Source organism: Trachypithecus francoisi, unplaced genomic scaffold (assembly GCF_009764315.1).
Source record: "Trachypithecus francoisi isolate TF-2019V2 unplaced genomic scaffold, Tfra_2.0 Lachesis_group0, whole genome shotgun sequence".
Classification (NCBI taxonomy): domain Eukaryota; kingdom Metazoa; phylum Chordata; class Mammalia; order Primates; family Cercopithecidae; genus Trachypithecus; species Trachypithecus francoisi.
This window is the reverse complement of record NW_022681453.1, coordinates 34,761,448-34,776,352: the sequence shown is the minus strand read 5'-3', so window position 1 is coordinate 34,776,352 and position 14,905 is coordinate 34,761,448. Positions and strand designations below refer to the sequence as shown.

The window sequence follows — 14,905 nt, the reverse complement described above, 5'->3', positions numbered from 1 at the left end:
ACCTTGCTGCCATTCATTTCTCCTCCAGACCCTGCGTTGCTCCTGATTAGTCTGGGAGGGACAAGAGCACCACCATGCGCCTCTTCTGTGTGACCTCCAGTGAAGTAGACAGATGCGGAAGACTTCACATCAACAAGAAGGAAAGTGGTTTTTGTTTGTATTTTAATAGAGATTGTGTCAGGCCTTCTCACTTGTTACCCAAATAATCCCTCACCCTATCCTAGAATTTCTAACCCATAGAGAGACTGCAATCAATCTCTTTCCCTGCCTCTTTCTCCCCCACCCCCTTTTCTCCTAGAGAATGTACAGAGGTGTTTATTATGAGAAACTGATCAAAATATACTAGAGCACCAAATATCACTATGGTAGCAAATGTCATACTTAGGCTGCATTATGGTTTATGTTTAGAAGTTCACTTGAAGCAAGAAGTTGGCAAAGTCCTTTTTTCCCCCTAGTTTCACCCTTGACCAGAAGCCAAGGGAATTTCTGTGCATGACAAGCCATCAACACCTCCAATCTCATGGGACATTTTTGGATATTTGTGCCAAGTAGTTTATAAAACAAGCATAAGCAAGAAAGAGTGCCAAGGATGGCACACAGAATGGTTCATCTGCAATGATTTAGCCAATTTAAATTTGGAAAAGCACATGGGGATGAGAAATCTGATGTCTGATTTGAGGGCAAGTTTTATCACTGCCTTTATGGCCATGTAAGGGTAAAGTCTGCAAGTGCAGTGTGTAAAGGGACTTCGCAAGACATCATTCATTTCTATATTCTGTAAGACACCATGGTGCAACTCTTACAGAACCTCACTTTTTCACAAATTGGAATATTTTCAAGTGATGTTTATCCTTCAGAAAGGCTTTAAAATAGTAACCCTGTTCCTCTGCATCAACATTTGTACCAAATAAAATTTCAAAACAATAAGAGATATAAAATAAGAAATATATTTATCTTTTGCTAAATATATGTGGATCTACTAACAACGGATTTTTTGCAGGCCTTGGACAAACTCCTTCACTTATCAGAACTTCATCAGAAAAAAAAGAAGATGCTTGTATTGGAGGCATTTTAAAATGTATGAGCTATTAGAGGAGACTGTTCTGTACAGTAACTTCATTGATATGACATTCCTTCACTCAATCAAGAAGGTGAATTACTGTGAAAGTAGGTTTTCATTTTCTGGACGTTGGTTGTTCTTACTGAAATAGTAGTAATTCCCTCTATCGACTCGGTTTTGCAGAGTACAGAGTACTAACCATACATGATCTCAACCCCTGAAGTAGGAATTGTTGCTTCTACATTACAGGTAAGGAAACTGGCACTCAGGAGGGCCCCAAAGTCTCATTCCTGAGTTGGGGACCAAAAAGAGACTTGACAATCCTGTAAGTCACACAGCTCAACCTGTGCTAGATGTATAGCTGTGGGTACCTCGCTCCCTTTCTCCACACCCCAGCATCACTGGAGCACCGGCTGTGCTGCCACACTCCCCAGGCGAGTCACCTTAACTGAAAGGGCCTGGATGGTAGGATCCTACCACAAAGATAGAGGATGTCTGACAGGAAGTTCCCTTCTCTCCCTCCTTCTGACAATATAAGTGCTTAGCATCTATTACAGAGTATTATTCCAAAAAGGAAACTGTAATTAATGCAAATTTCCTTAATAGTAACAATGTCTCTGCAAGCAAATCTTTGAATTGGATATTTAAGGAATAGGACCAGAGAATACGTTCTTCTTATTTCAACACATGGAAGTGTTATAGTATTGCTAACTTTAAAAAGTAGCTTTACTTATCCAGGATGACTAAATTTCCATTATGTGCTTACCTTGTCCCCAGGGCCCAGGAGAGTGTCTACAAAAATGCACATCTCTCTTAGGGACTGGGGAATAATGACTCCTGACCTCTGGAAAATGAATCAAGACCACCTACTTATTTAACACAGCTAGCTAATGACTATGTGTCATGTGGAAACAATCATCATCATAATCAATCTGGATTGGTTTCATGTCTAGAGGCAAAATTCTTATTGTTGATTACCAATTCTACAAGTCAAATGAGTCTATTAATAAAGAGTCCTATAAAATGAACATTTTGTTTTCCCAATCACAACAACAACAACAAAAAAACAATGACCATTAAACAAACTGGAAAATAATTATTTTCCAATGAAGTTAACACCCTACACATCCCCTACTGGCTTCACATCTCAACTAAAAGTTTTCTTTTCTGGCAAATTTCCATTTTATTTCAACTATAATTCTAATTTAACTTTGTAACAACAAAATATACTTCTCTCTTAGGTTTTTTAAATGCGTCACTTATGAAGCTCTTTAAAGCATTTGAGATCTCATTAAAGCCTCACTGGAAAATTCCTATGACTTAGTGATGGATAACATGATATTGCATATTGTCACCTCGCTCTTGCTTTAATGTCTCGAAAAATGCCCAGATGTGTAGATCTCCACATTTCCTACACAGAACAGTTTAGCCTTCAGTAAGTTACGGGGGAGCCTCTGCTCTCCTGACACTAGTTAATCTACAGTGCTGTCAAACATGTCACACGAACCGTGAATCATTGCCTTCTGCAGAAATCGCTTAAACCCCCTAAGCACTGCCCAAGGCAGACAGCTGCACGGTGAGCCCTGCACCCACAGCAAGTCTCTTCCCACAGACGACTTTCTAAATCATCTTTAAGATCATTCCAGGGCCTGAATGAAGGCTTTAATCAAGATAAAAAGAAAAAGAAAAATTTGTCAAAAACAAATTGGTTGTCTTTCAGGCAGACGCCTTTTTAGCAGTTTCTTTCCCCCCTCTAGGACACATTCTTTTCTCAACCAATGGAGCACTCTTCATCTAAACAACCTGGAATTTTTAAAGAATGTTGTTTTTGCACAGTTAATATTTTCACATTTTTCCCCCTCTTAGGTCTTTCCCAGTATAATATAATCCTTTGCACCTGCAAAAGCTCCACAGACTGCTGACTGCCAAGAATCCACCACATGATCCTGCCTCCAGGACCAGAGGGCCTGTGTTTAAGGAGAAAGAAAAATACAAGTTATTAAATATTTGAATTCATCGGAACCTCCTGTGGGTTAGCTCTGGGGATGGGAACTTAAATGAGAAGCTATTTTGGTGGCATTCTTTACTGATGACATAAGTGACTTTCCCAAAGACTTCACTGCATTCTAAAATAAGTCAAAGAAATGAGAGTGACAGCTACAGCAGAGTGCTCAAAGGAAACCATTTTCAGAGTATACATATGTGTGTGTGCGCACACAAAACATCATCACCACAATTGAGATAGCGAACTTACTCATGACCCACACGTTTTCTTGTCTCCCTATGTAACGCCTCCTTCCTGTCCTTCCTCACTATCCCCCAATCTGATCTGTCACTCAATTAGTATGCCTTTCCCAGAATGTTGTATCATTGTAATCACATATTTTTAAAATCCAACTTCTTTTATTCAGAATTATTTTGTGATTCACCCATGTCATGCAGATATCAACAGTTGACTTCTTCTTCATTAGTAATATTCCGTTGTATGTATATATCGTGATTTATGCATTTACCTGTTGATGGACATCTGGGATTTTTTCAGTTTGAGGCTATTACAAATAAAGCCACCACGAACATTTGTATACAGGTCTTTATATGTACACATGCTTACATTTCTCTTGGGGAAATACCTAGCGGTGAAATTGCTAGATCACATGGGAGTTATGTTTAACTTTTTAAGAACTGCCAAACTGTTTTCCAAAGCGATCGTACCATTTGACATTCCCATGAGTTCCGGTTTCTCCACATCTTCCTAATACTTGTTATCATCACCACTTTAACGTTTTAACCATTGTACTAAGTGTGTTGTAGTATTTTTTTTTTTTTTTTTTTTGAGACATAGGCTCACTCTGTCACCCAGGCTGGAGTGCTGGAGTACAGTGGTGCAATCTCAGCTCACTGCAACCTCCAACTCCTGAGTTCATGTGATGCTCCTGCCTCAGCCTCCTGAGTAGCTGGGACTGCAGGTGCCCACCAACACGCCCAGCTAATTTTTGTATTTTTAGTAGAGACAGGGTTTCACCACGTTGCCCAGGCTGGTGTCAAACTCCTGACCTCAAGTGATCCACCCGCCTCAGCCTCCCGAAGTGCTGGGATTACAGGTGTGAGTCACCGCACCTGGCCTTCATTGTGGTTTTAATTTGTATTTCCCTAATGATGCTGAGCTGCTTTTCATGTACTTATTTGCCATCCACAACATACTGTCTTTGGTGAAGTGTCTGTTCAAATGTGTTGCACATTTGTATTGGGTTACCGTATCTCAATGACTGAATTTTAAGAGTTCTTTACATATTCTAGACATAGCTCATTTACAGATGTTTTCTTCTATCTTGTCTTTTCATTCTTTAAACAGCGTCTTTCATCATTCTTTTAATAGCGTCTTTCAAAGAAGTTTTAAATTTTGATGAAGTTCAAATTATCCTTTAACAGATCTTGCTTTTGGTGTCACATCTAAGAAATCTTTGCCTAACTCAAAGTCACAAAGATTTTTTGATCCTGTGCTTTCTTCTAGAAATTTTATGCTTTCAGGTTTTACATTTATATCCATCATCCATTTTGAGTTAATTTTTATATATGGTACAACATGTAGACTGAAGTTATTTGGTTTTGTTTTCACATGTGGATATTCAGTTGTTCCAGTGACTGGGAAAGATAATAATTTCTCCAGTGAACTGCCCTCTTGCTTTTGTCAAAAATCAAGTGTCCACATCTGTGTGGGTCTATTTCTGCACGCTCTATTCTGTTCTCCTCTATCGGCCTATCTTGATATCAATCCCATACTTTCTTCACTACTATAACTTTATAATGAATCTTGAAATCAGGTAGTATTTGTTTTTCAAATTCTTTTTCAAAGTTCTTCTACCTATTCTAAATATTTTGCATTTCCATATGAATTTTGCAATCTGATTATCAATTCCTATGAAATAACCTGCTGAGACTGTGATTGGGATGCACCAAATCCATGGATTATTTTGGAGAGAACCAGCTGTTAATGTTGAGGGGTTTTCTTCTCATAGGCATGACATTCCTCTTCATTTGACTAAGGCCTTCTTTACATTCTCTCCACACTGTCTTATAGTTTTCAGTATACAGGTTTTACACTGGTTTTGTCAAATTTATCCTTAAGTATTTCACATGTTTTGATGCTACTGCAAATCATACTTTTTTAAAATTTCAATCTCTGATTGTTCACTGCTAATATGTAGAAACTGGTTATCAATACAATTGATTTTTGCACACTGATCTTGTATTCTTCAGCCTTGCTAAAGTTACCAACCTCATAGCTTTTTTTTTATAGAGCTCATTAAACTTTCAACATAGATGACCATATCATCTGTGAATAAAGACAGCTGTACTTTTTCCTCTCCAATTAAGGTAACTTTTATTGTTTATTTTCATTTTTGCCTTACTGAATTGAGTAGGACCTTCAGCATAATAGTATGCATTGCAATAGTGACCACAAATATTAACAAAAAAGTCCTCTTGACTATACTAATTTAAATGGTTAGAAAAGTATAATGACTTTCTGAGAGTGGTGTGACATTTTTAGGGATAATCAAATACACAGCAACTAAAAGAAGAACAGCAAAGTTCGTTTTAATTTCCTACTCTGAATACTTCCTCACTGACAACCATCTCTGGAAGGTTGTGAAGGTCACTGAGGGGAGGAAGAAGATGCCATGGAAATGAATCATAGGTACTGTTTACTCTGTCAACTTTCACAACTTTTCTTAAGTCAGACAGCTGCTATGTTAACTTATCTAACAAATTAAATATGTGACAGTGTGTGGTTTGAGGACCAACATTTCCCTCTATCCATACTAACATGAATGATTCTCTGAAAGTGTATTAATTCAATTTACTGCACTGAGAGTGCAGCTCTCAAATAGATATTTGTCATCTTACTTGTGAAAACAGATAAGCTAAAAAAGAAAAGATTTATTAGAAACAGGTTTCTAAAGATAATATTGCCATTAAACAGAGTATCTGGTATATTTTCAGAAAATGCTCTAATGTTTGCAAATAAATCTGTATGCTTTAATAGAAAGCATTATTTTCTCCAGAGCTCCTATAAGCATTGCAGAAAGAATAAGAAATGAGAGTGGAATCGCTTTTTCTTTACTTTTAAGGTGGCAAAGGGTGTATTTTATCAGGTTAATGCCAGTTTTAACACCAAGACTTACTTCACCAACTTATTAGAAAAGCAATGCAAAATATAAACTAGATTTCTGTTGATGACTAAAGGTCACCTTCAGTTAATCTACTGACAACTTTAAAGGTTCCAAAGAGTAGAAGGCTACTCCAGATAGACTTGAAATACTGGTAATAATGCTGAGTTTATAAGCAAAAGTAAGTACCAACAAGATGTGAATGTGATAAGAAATCAAAAATGTTATGCAAGTCATAAATTCAACAAATATTTACTAAGTGTCAGGTATTATAGCCAAGGAGAGAAAAAGTAACAGTCCCTAGGTTTAATATTCGAGGAAGGTATGGTGGGGGCAGAGAGGATTATAAAAGAGAGAAGTGAGGTGACAGAGAAAGCTTCACAGAGGCACCTGTTATAATCTAGGGAGAAAAAAAATTGGTTGCCAGGGGGAAAAAAAGCCACAATCAAAATAGACTCAGATGGCTGAAGACAACATGTAAAAATAGAATCTCCACAGATAAGTGTAACTTTCCACTATCACCTGGCCAGAATAATGAGCTTACAAAAAACACATAAAGAAATAATTTGGTATTTGAAATGGATACTAATAAATACCTTAAAACAAACAAAAAATCTCTAGAAGACTCAAAACGTGTAAAGCAAGAAACTTCAGTGGCAAACACAAAGCATGACGTAAAGAACGACTGTAACAGCAACCACAATACACACTTCCACAGAAGACACAGAACTTCCCATGTTCCAGGTGTGAAGCGCTTTACATACATCAGCTCATGTAATTCTCTCCACAATCTTCTGATGTATATGTAATTCTTATCATCTTGTCATTTTATAGACAAAAACATTGTGGCTCATGCCTGTAATTCTAGCACTTTGGGAGGCCACGATGGGAGGATCACTTGAGGCCAGGAGTTTGAGACGAGCCTGGTTAACATAGTGAGATCCCATCTCTAAGGAAAAAATTGTTTAAAGATGAGGCTCAAAGATGTTACGTAACTCAAAGATTAAACAGTGAGTAGGAAAGCTGGGATATGGACGGGACACTCTGGTGTGGGCAAGAAAACACATGGGTTTGGATCTATAGGATATTGTTGTCCAGGTAACACACAGATAAGCATTCATGAGACACTTTACTTTCACACACAAATCACAATTTCTAGTGGAATGATTAAAATATCCAAGTGAATGAACAAATTATGTAAATGTCTGAAACAACTTGCTTAAATGAGTTTGTAATGATTTTTCTAATTGATGAATTGTCTGAATACAGAACTTCAGAAATGTAATACTGAAACCAGTGTAAAAAGGTGAGTGTTATTTACAAATTATTCATTTGAGTGCAACCTTAAATTCGTAAACCAACAATCATCAGAACCTGACTGCTAAAAAATACTATACAAAAATTATGAAAATATTTTGAAATTACACATTTGCTCATCTATTTGAAGGGACAACAGGATTATAATAAACAAAATACTCTAACTGGAAGACATTACTCACAGAAAGACTACATATTGATTATGACATTCACATAATTTTAGACTGGAATGTGGAATAAAAATGTAGTGTAGGGGCCGGGCGCGGTGGCTCAAGCCTGTAATCCCAGCACTTTGGGAGGCCGAGACGGGCGGATCACGAGGTCAGGAGATCGAGACCATCCTGGCTAACACGGTGAAACCCCGTCTCTACTAAAAATATACAAAAAATTAGCCGGGCGAGATGGCGGGCGCCTGTAGTCCCAGCTACTCCGGAGGCTGAGGCGAGAGAATGGCGTAAACCGGGAGGCGGAGCTTGCAGTGAGCTGAGATCCGGCCACTGCACTCCAGCCTGGGCGACACAGTGAGACTCCGTCTCAAAAAAAAAAAAAAAAAAATGTAGTGTAGGTAACAATATAAATGATTACTATTGACAATATTAGTTGAGATTTACTGACTACCTACAATGCTCTAGGCACTATGCTAAAGATTTTACATGTATAATCTCATTCAATGTTGAGAAGTGTATTATTCTCCACAAAAACAGGTGAGGGGCAAGTGCTAGGAGATTTTAAGTAACTTGCCTAGGGTCACATAGTTAGTAAGTGGGAAAATTGAGGCTGGTTCATTCTGCAAACAGCATTATGTTTTCTCACTATCACATATAGCTCAATTTCTAGTCAAACTATATCATAATACACATATTACTAAATACTTTGAAGTTAATCAAATGAATTAAAATAATGTAGGTTTATAAAAGTTTTTTTTTAAAGAACCTGCCAAAATTTTAAAAAATTTCCATGATTTCTCAACTAAATAAGTCATTTCATTGCCACAGAGGTCTAATGATCATTTCTGTCAAGGCAGATAAACAATTAGGGGAGGAGGAGAGAGGCACTAAGGGGCCCAAATGTGAAGAAGCAGTAGTGGAGGCTCAACTCATGGTGGAGGTTGTATACCAAAATAACAATAAGAAATTTAAAAAGCAAGGAGCCACATTTTCCCTGATGTTTGCTTATTTATCCCAATTCAAAGTCCCATTTCCTTTTTCTGTTCAAATGTAAGTAACTTAAGAGACTGAATCTTGTTCTGTTACCCAGGCTGGAGTGCAGTGATGTGATCACAGCTCACTGCAGCCTCCAACTTCTGCACTCAAGCGATCCTCCCACCTCAGCCTCCTGAGTAACTGGGACTCTGGGCAAGTGCCACCATGCCTGGCTAATTTATTTTATTTTTTTGAGGCAGCGTCTTGCTCTGTTTGCCCAGGGTGGTCTCAAACTCCTGGTCTCAAGTGATCCTCCCACCCCAGCCTCCCAAGTAGCTGGAATTACAGTATAAATAAAATTTTCACATGAATCTATGGTTACATTAATGAGAAATATCAAGTTTAAGTAATGAGAACAGAAGTCAAAAATGTTCTTAGTTTCACTTCGGTAATTTTTCTTAAGTAAAGCTTCCTTAATATAGGCTGATTATAAACCATTTCTAATAGGTTGTATGACACTTTTATTTTGAAATAATTTTAGATTTACAGAAGAGTTACAAAAATAGGAGCAGTCCACCGAGTGCTGCAGCTCGTGCCTATAATCCCAGCACTTCGGGAGTCTGAGGTGGGAGGATCACTTGAGCCCAGGAGTTTGAGACCAGCCTGAGCAACACAGGGAGACCCTGTCTCTACAAAAAAAATGTAAAAATTAGCCAGATGTGGTGGCACATGCCTGAGTCCCAGCTACTAAGGAGGCTGAGGTAGGAGGATTGCTTGAGCCTGGGAGGTTGAAGCTGCAGTTATCGGTGATCACACCACTACACTCTAGTCTAGGCAGCAGAGCAAGACCCTATCTCAAAAAATAATAATAATATAGTTCCCATATATCCTTCACCCAGCTTCCACAGTATAATTACCAAAGCACAAGACTGAGATTGGTACAATACTATTAACTAAGCTACAGACCCTAGTTGAGTTTCACCATAATAACTATTGTATAAAAGTAAGCAATTTTTAAACATCAGCATGACTTTTTAAATTAACAATATTTGTATTATTCATCAGGATACTCAGTGATATCACTACAAAAACAATCGGGTTGTAATTTCTCAAGTGATTCTTCACTTAATGCTAAAGGTCTATCAAAGGAAGAAAAGCATGAAGTAGTTTGGCTCCCTGACCCCCACCCCAAGATAATAACTATTAGCACCAGTAGTCATAGGCCAGAAAGCAAACACCAGGCACAACACTATGAAGTGGCTGGGAGTCCAACCCCAGACCAGGTGTCTTCTATTTAAAGTATAGCATGAAGAGAAGGCTTTGTTTTTCACTTTTAAAAGACCCACCCAAATAAGCACTATTGTCTTATGAATAACAAATTGAAAATAAGTGTGTTGGCTCCAGTGAACAAAAACTTACAACTTAGGACTTCTTTAGCTGCTCTATTCAAAAGCAGTTATATCGCTTCCAACCTTACAAGATGATGATATTTTACTACATGCTTTTTATGTATGTAGTAAACCCGTTGACAATATGCATTTTATGCATGTAGCAAAATAGGTATGTGCACAGAATCATCTACTCAATTCCAAAATTAGCAACATCAGATGACAAAATTTAAGACAATGGAAAGGAAAATGCTTAGTTTTTTCAAACCTAGCCTTGCTCTGGATATCATCCTCTGGGTAGGTCTCACTGCTGTGAGTTTACCACCAGAAGTTTTTAACAGATTAAAGACAGCAGACAATGATTTTCGTGCAAATACTTTCCATACTGTTGTTGATCAAGCTATTGCGTAGCTTTTGCACATACATTTTAAAAAACAAAGCAACAGCTGCCTATCATTTTATCATTCAATCAGACGAACCATCTCTCTGTGAAGTACTCTCATACTACTATGGCTACAAAAGAGATTTCTAAAAGCAAGTTGTGAAACTGAAAACAATATCAAACATAATGGGAACCACAATTCGGCTTTCATTCGGCCACACCGTAGCTCTTGCAATACAAACTAGTGGCTAAAAGGCTAAAATAAATTTTTCATATAGCACTACTTTTCATAATTAAAAATGGATATAACTAACAGATAATTAGGAATCCCTTGCGGTATACAGGCTGATTTGGGTTGTAATGGCAGCTAGACTGAAACTGTTCTGGGATGTGCAAGCAGCGTCATTTTTATATGCGTTGATCTGTACTTTGTTTTTGGCAATAATACATGTTGGCTAGTTGAGATATTTAGATATTTGCATTCTAGATAAGTTAGTAAAGATAATAAGAATTTATAAGAAAATCTTGAACTAATGATTGTGCTGGTAATTACAGGCAAAGACATTGATTATTCTTAAGTAAAAGCAAGATGGACTAAAATGCTCAGTTTGCTTACTACTATTTAGGTTTCAGAATTTATACAGTAATATTTTTGGATATGTGTGGGCCAGATTTTAGATATGTGGGGGATATTTATTCTGACTGGGGATTCTTTGAGCTTTCGATTTGTGGTTCTTATTAGTTGTATTAGTCCATTTTCACACTGCTGATGAAGACATACTCGAGACTGGGCAATGTACAAAAGAAAGAGGTTTAATTGGACTTACAGTTCCACATGGCTGGGGAAGCCTCACAATCATGGCAGAAGGCAAGGAGAAGCAAGTCACGTCTTACGTGGATGGCGGCAGGCAGAGAGAGAGCTTGTACAGGCAAACTCTTGTTTTTTAAAGCTATCAAATCTTGTGAGACTCATTCACTGTCATGAGAACAGTGCAGGAAAGACTTGCCCCTGTAATTCAATCCCCTCCCACTGCATTCCTCCCCAACACATGGGAATTGTGGGAGTTACCATTCAAGATGCGATTTGGGTGGGGACACAGCCAAGCCTTATCATTAGTCTTGGGAAGGCTAAACCCGTTGACAACATCTAAATATACCATTGAGTAATAGTCACAATAAAACAATTTGACTGATGCTCATGACATTGATTATGAGTCACCAAGAAAAGGTGTGATTATTCTTAATAATTTTGCCTGCAAAAGAACACTTGGTTTGCTGTGTTTAAGTATGGGACAATCTTTTTAAAAAGATTTATCAAAAATGGTTAACATAAAAGAGCTGAAGGACTTACACTGACAAGCCCTGTTTATTGGAAACAGATATACTCACAAGCCTTTATCCTAAAAAGCACCAGAAAAGTATTTTAAAAGAAAGTAGTCACTTATTTTTTCCATTGCCCTTTAAAAGCTCGCTCATCTCAACTTTGATTCTAAGGGAGAGGGACGTCATTACCTTCATCTCTGGAGTCCCCACAGGGCCCTGCACAGTTCCTTACATAAAGAAGGCAGGTAAATGTTTGGTACCTACATGAATACCTACCACGTAAGTTGTATTTCACCATTTTGCCCTTGTGTAAGGAACAGGAGAAAACATGAATGGGCCAAACATCACAATCCCAAATTTCATTCTTAGTTCAATAAGTAACCCTATAAATCAGGAATGGCATTTACTGGACTGGACAAGGCTTTCTGATGAGCTGTGCAAAGATGGTTTCCCAAGTTTATTTAGGCTCACTTGGAATGAAAGGTACGATCAACTGGTAAAGCCTACTGGGGCAGAGCAAGACCTAGAGGCAGCACATGCAATATCATACCGCATATTTAAACCAGACACACTAAACAAACCTCCGAAATGCTCACAAATAATAAGTAAGCAGGTCTCAAGAACAAATACAAACAGCTAATACTCTCTTTTCTTCCCCCCATTTGTTAAAGGAGGTTACATGTAAATGTATAAATGAGTCCGTTGAAAATCATACTGTCAAGGTCTTCTATTTCCAAAGGAATGAGGAATCATTATAGGCATTTTAAATGCTTCTAAATATATATTTATGTTTCATAATCTGATTAAATTCAAGCGTGGAAAGTTCTCTTTTCTCATATTTTGTCTCAGCAAAAAAAAGTCGATATGACTCATCCCAAAAACCTTTTATCTTGATGGATTCTATTTATCTCATTTCAGTCACAGACTTGCATAAATAAGAGAAAAATACCTAAAAGAAAGAAATGACGAATTCTGGTGTGCTTTTTATTGTTTTCTGACAAAGGACCTAGCCCACTACCTCCAGGATATGGCACTCATAAGCCATGGTTAAATCTCACCCTCAGTTTAAAAATAAGAGAACCTGCAAGGAATGTGCTGGGTGTTATTAGTTTGGCTCCAGAACCGTAACCACAGCAGGATGCCTGGACAGCTGGGTACCCAACTCTAACTGAGGAACTGGGAGAGGGAGCCTGGGCTCCAGGAGCCACAGCCTTTCCTTCCATCCATCTTCTTGGGCCTTTGAGATACATGATATTCTTCCTGCCCTACTTGGTCTTCTTAATCATCTGTTTTGTTTGTTTGTTTGTTTAAACCATCTGTATTTATCTTTTCCTTGGCTAAATTATGAAATACAAGCATTTCCTAAACATTTTGTTTACTCAATGAATTTCACCTAAAACCCAAGGAGTTTCATACTTTTCCAATTCTTATATTCCTTATATGGATCTCTCTCAATTGCTCTAGAAACCAGAAAATTTTGCTTCTTACTTTTATAATTTGAATGCAAGGATGCTGGGGAATTCTCATTCTTTTTCTATTAAGTGTCCCATACTTTCTAAGATGCAAATTAAGAATTCAAATTTTCTTATAGTTTTTGAAATGTTAAAAGATGCCTGTTTCATCACATGATTTTGCTAAAATTTTAAACAGTACTTAGACTCTGCTTTGACTGCTAATCTGAAAGTTTAAAATGTACTTTGTTCTTTTTTTTTTTTTTTTCTGAGACAGGGCTTTGCTCTGTTGCCCAGTGCAGTGGTGCAATCTTGGCTCACTGTAACCTCTGTCTCCTGGGTTCAAGCAATCCTCCCACCTTAGCCTCCCAAGTAGGCACGCACCACCACGCCCACCCCGCTAGTTTTTGTCTTTTTTTTTTTTTAGGCGGAGTCTCGCTCTGTCGCCCGGGCTGGAGTGCAGTGGCCGGATCTCAGCTCACTGCAAGCTCCGCCTCCCGGGTTTATGCCATTCTCCTGCCTCAGCCTCCCAAGTAGCTGGGACTACAGGCGCCCGCCACCTCACCCGGCTAGTTTTTGTATTTTTAGTAGAGACAGGGTTTCACCGTGTTAGCCAGGATGGTCTCGATCTCCTGACCTCGTGATCCGCCCGTCTCGGCCTCCCAAAGTGCTAGGATTACAGACTTGAGCCACCGCGCCTGGCCAGTTTTTGTCTTTTTTGTAGAGATGGGTTTTCACTATGTTGGCCAGGCTGGTCTCGAACTCCTGACCACAAGTAATCTGCCCACCTTGGCCTCCCAAAGTGCTGGGATTACAGGCGTGCGCTACTATGCCCAGCTTACAATGTACTTTGTTCATATTTTCAGGCAGTTTTCTTCCATACTGACATGTTATATTTAATTTTTAATACTAGGTAAAAATCGCAGACACATAGACACACAGGTATTTTTTTAGTCTGTCGCCACTCCTTTCAATCATTGCAATGCTTTTACTGGAAGCTATGTTCTGAGCAAACATGTCTATGAAGACACCAGATTCTCCCAGTCTCATGAAACGGTATAACTGCAGACCCTGAGCACTGAGCATCTTCTAATTCTTATCTTGTTTATATAACTAAAAGTATGAGAGAAATTTGTTGTGGGTTGGGTGGTGGTAGACATTTTAACTACTATTAAAACAAGAATCAACAAGAAAAAATGCTATTTACTCTTAAACTTGAAAACATAGCTTTTATGTAGTACTGCACGTTTAAAATACTTATAAAACATAAGAGGGATCTATTATATACATTGAACTATCAATATAAGTGAAGTGATAATGCATTGATCCCTGACTTCTGTTACAAAGCTATGATTTCATCTTAGAAAAGCACAAGCATAATATTGCTGTCTTACAAAACCAAACGGATTTTACTTTCATTTTGCTTTAAATACTGCTTAGCTTAAAGATTACATCTCATCTAGCTACTGCTTTGTAACACCTTGTAGCTGTAAGCAAAATCACTCGGACCTGACAGTATTCTTAACAGTTCTCCACACTGCAGCATAAACTGATGTCTCACAATAAGAAAATAGAAAAAAAAAATGCATTCTCACAGGAAATTTTATCATATCCTTTCATAATATGCTTACTTTTGACTTAAAGCTTGTTAAGAAAAGATCTGTAGGGTTAAAA

General features: G+C 38.0%; 1 protein-coding gene and 1 pseudogene across 9 annotated transcripts in view; both read right to left on the bottom strand.

Annotated features, from left to right (window-relative positions):
- SLC25A26 (solute carrier family 25 member 26) overlaps window positions 1-14,905 on the bottom strand; it is a 165,837-nt gene that overhangs the window by 14,151 nt on the left and 136,781 nt on the right. For all 9 annotated transcript variants that reach the window (XR_004436947.1, XR_004436948.1, XR_004436949.1 and 6 more), the window contains one exon: window positions 2,958-3,027. Coding sequence is in view for 6 of the 9 variants with exons in the window: in XM_033210384.1 (XP_033066275.1) it covers window positions 2,958-3,027 (70 nt within the window). In the remaining 3 variants the exon portion in view is untranslated. The remainder of the gene's footprint in view (window positions 1-2,957; window positions 3,028-14,905) is intronic.
- LOC117084508 overlaps window positions 2,985-14,905 on the bottom strand; it is a 42,005-nt pseudogene continuing 30,084 nt past the window's right edge.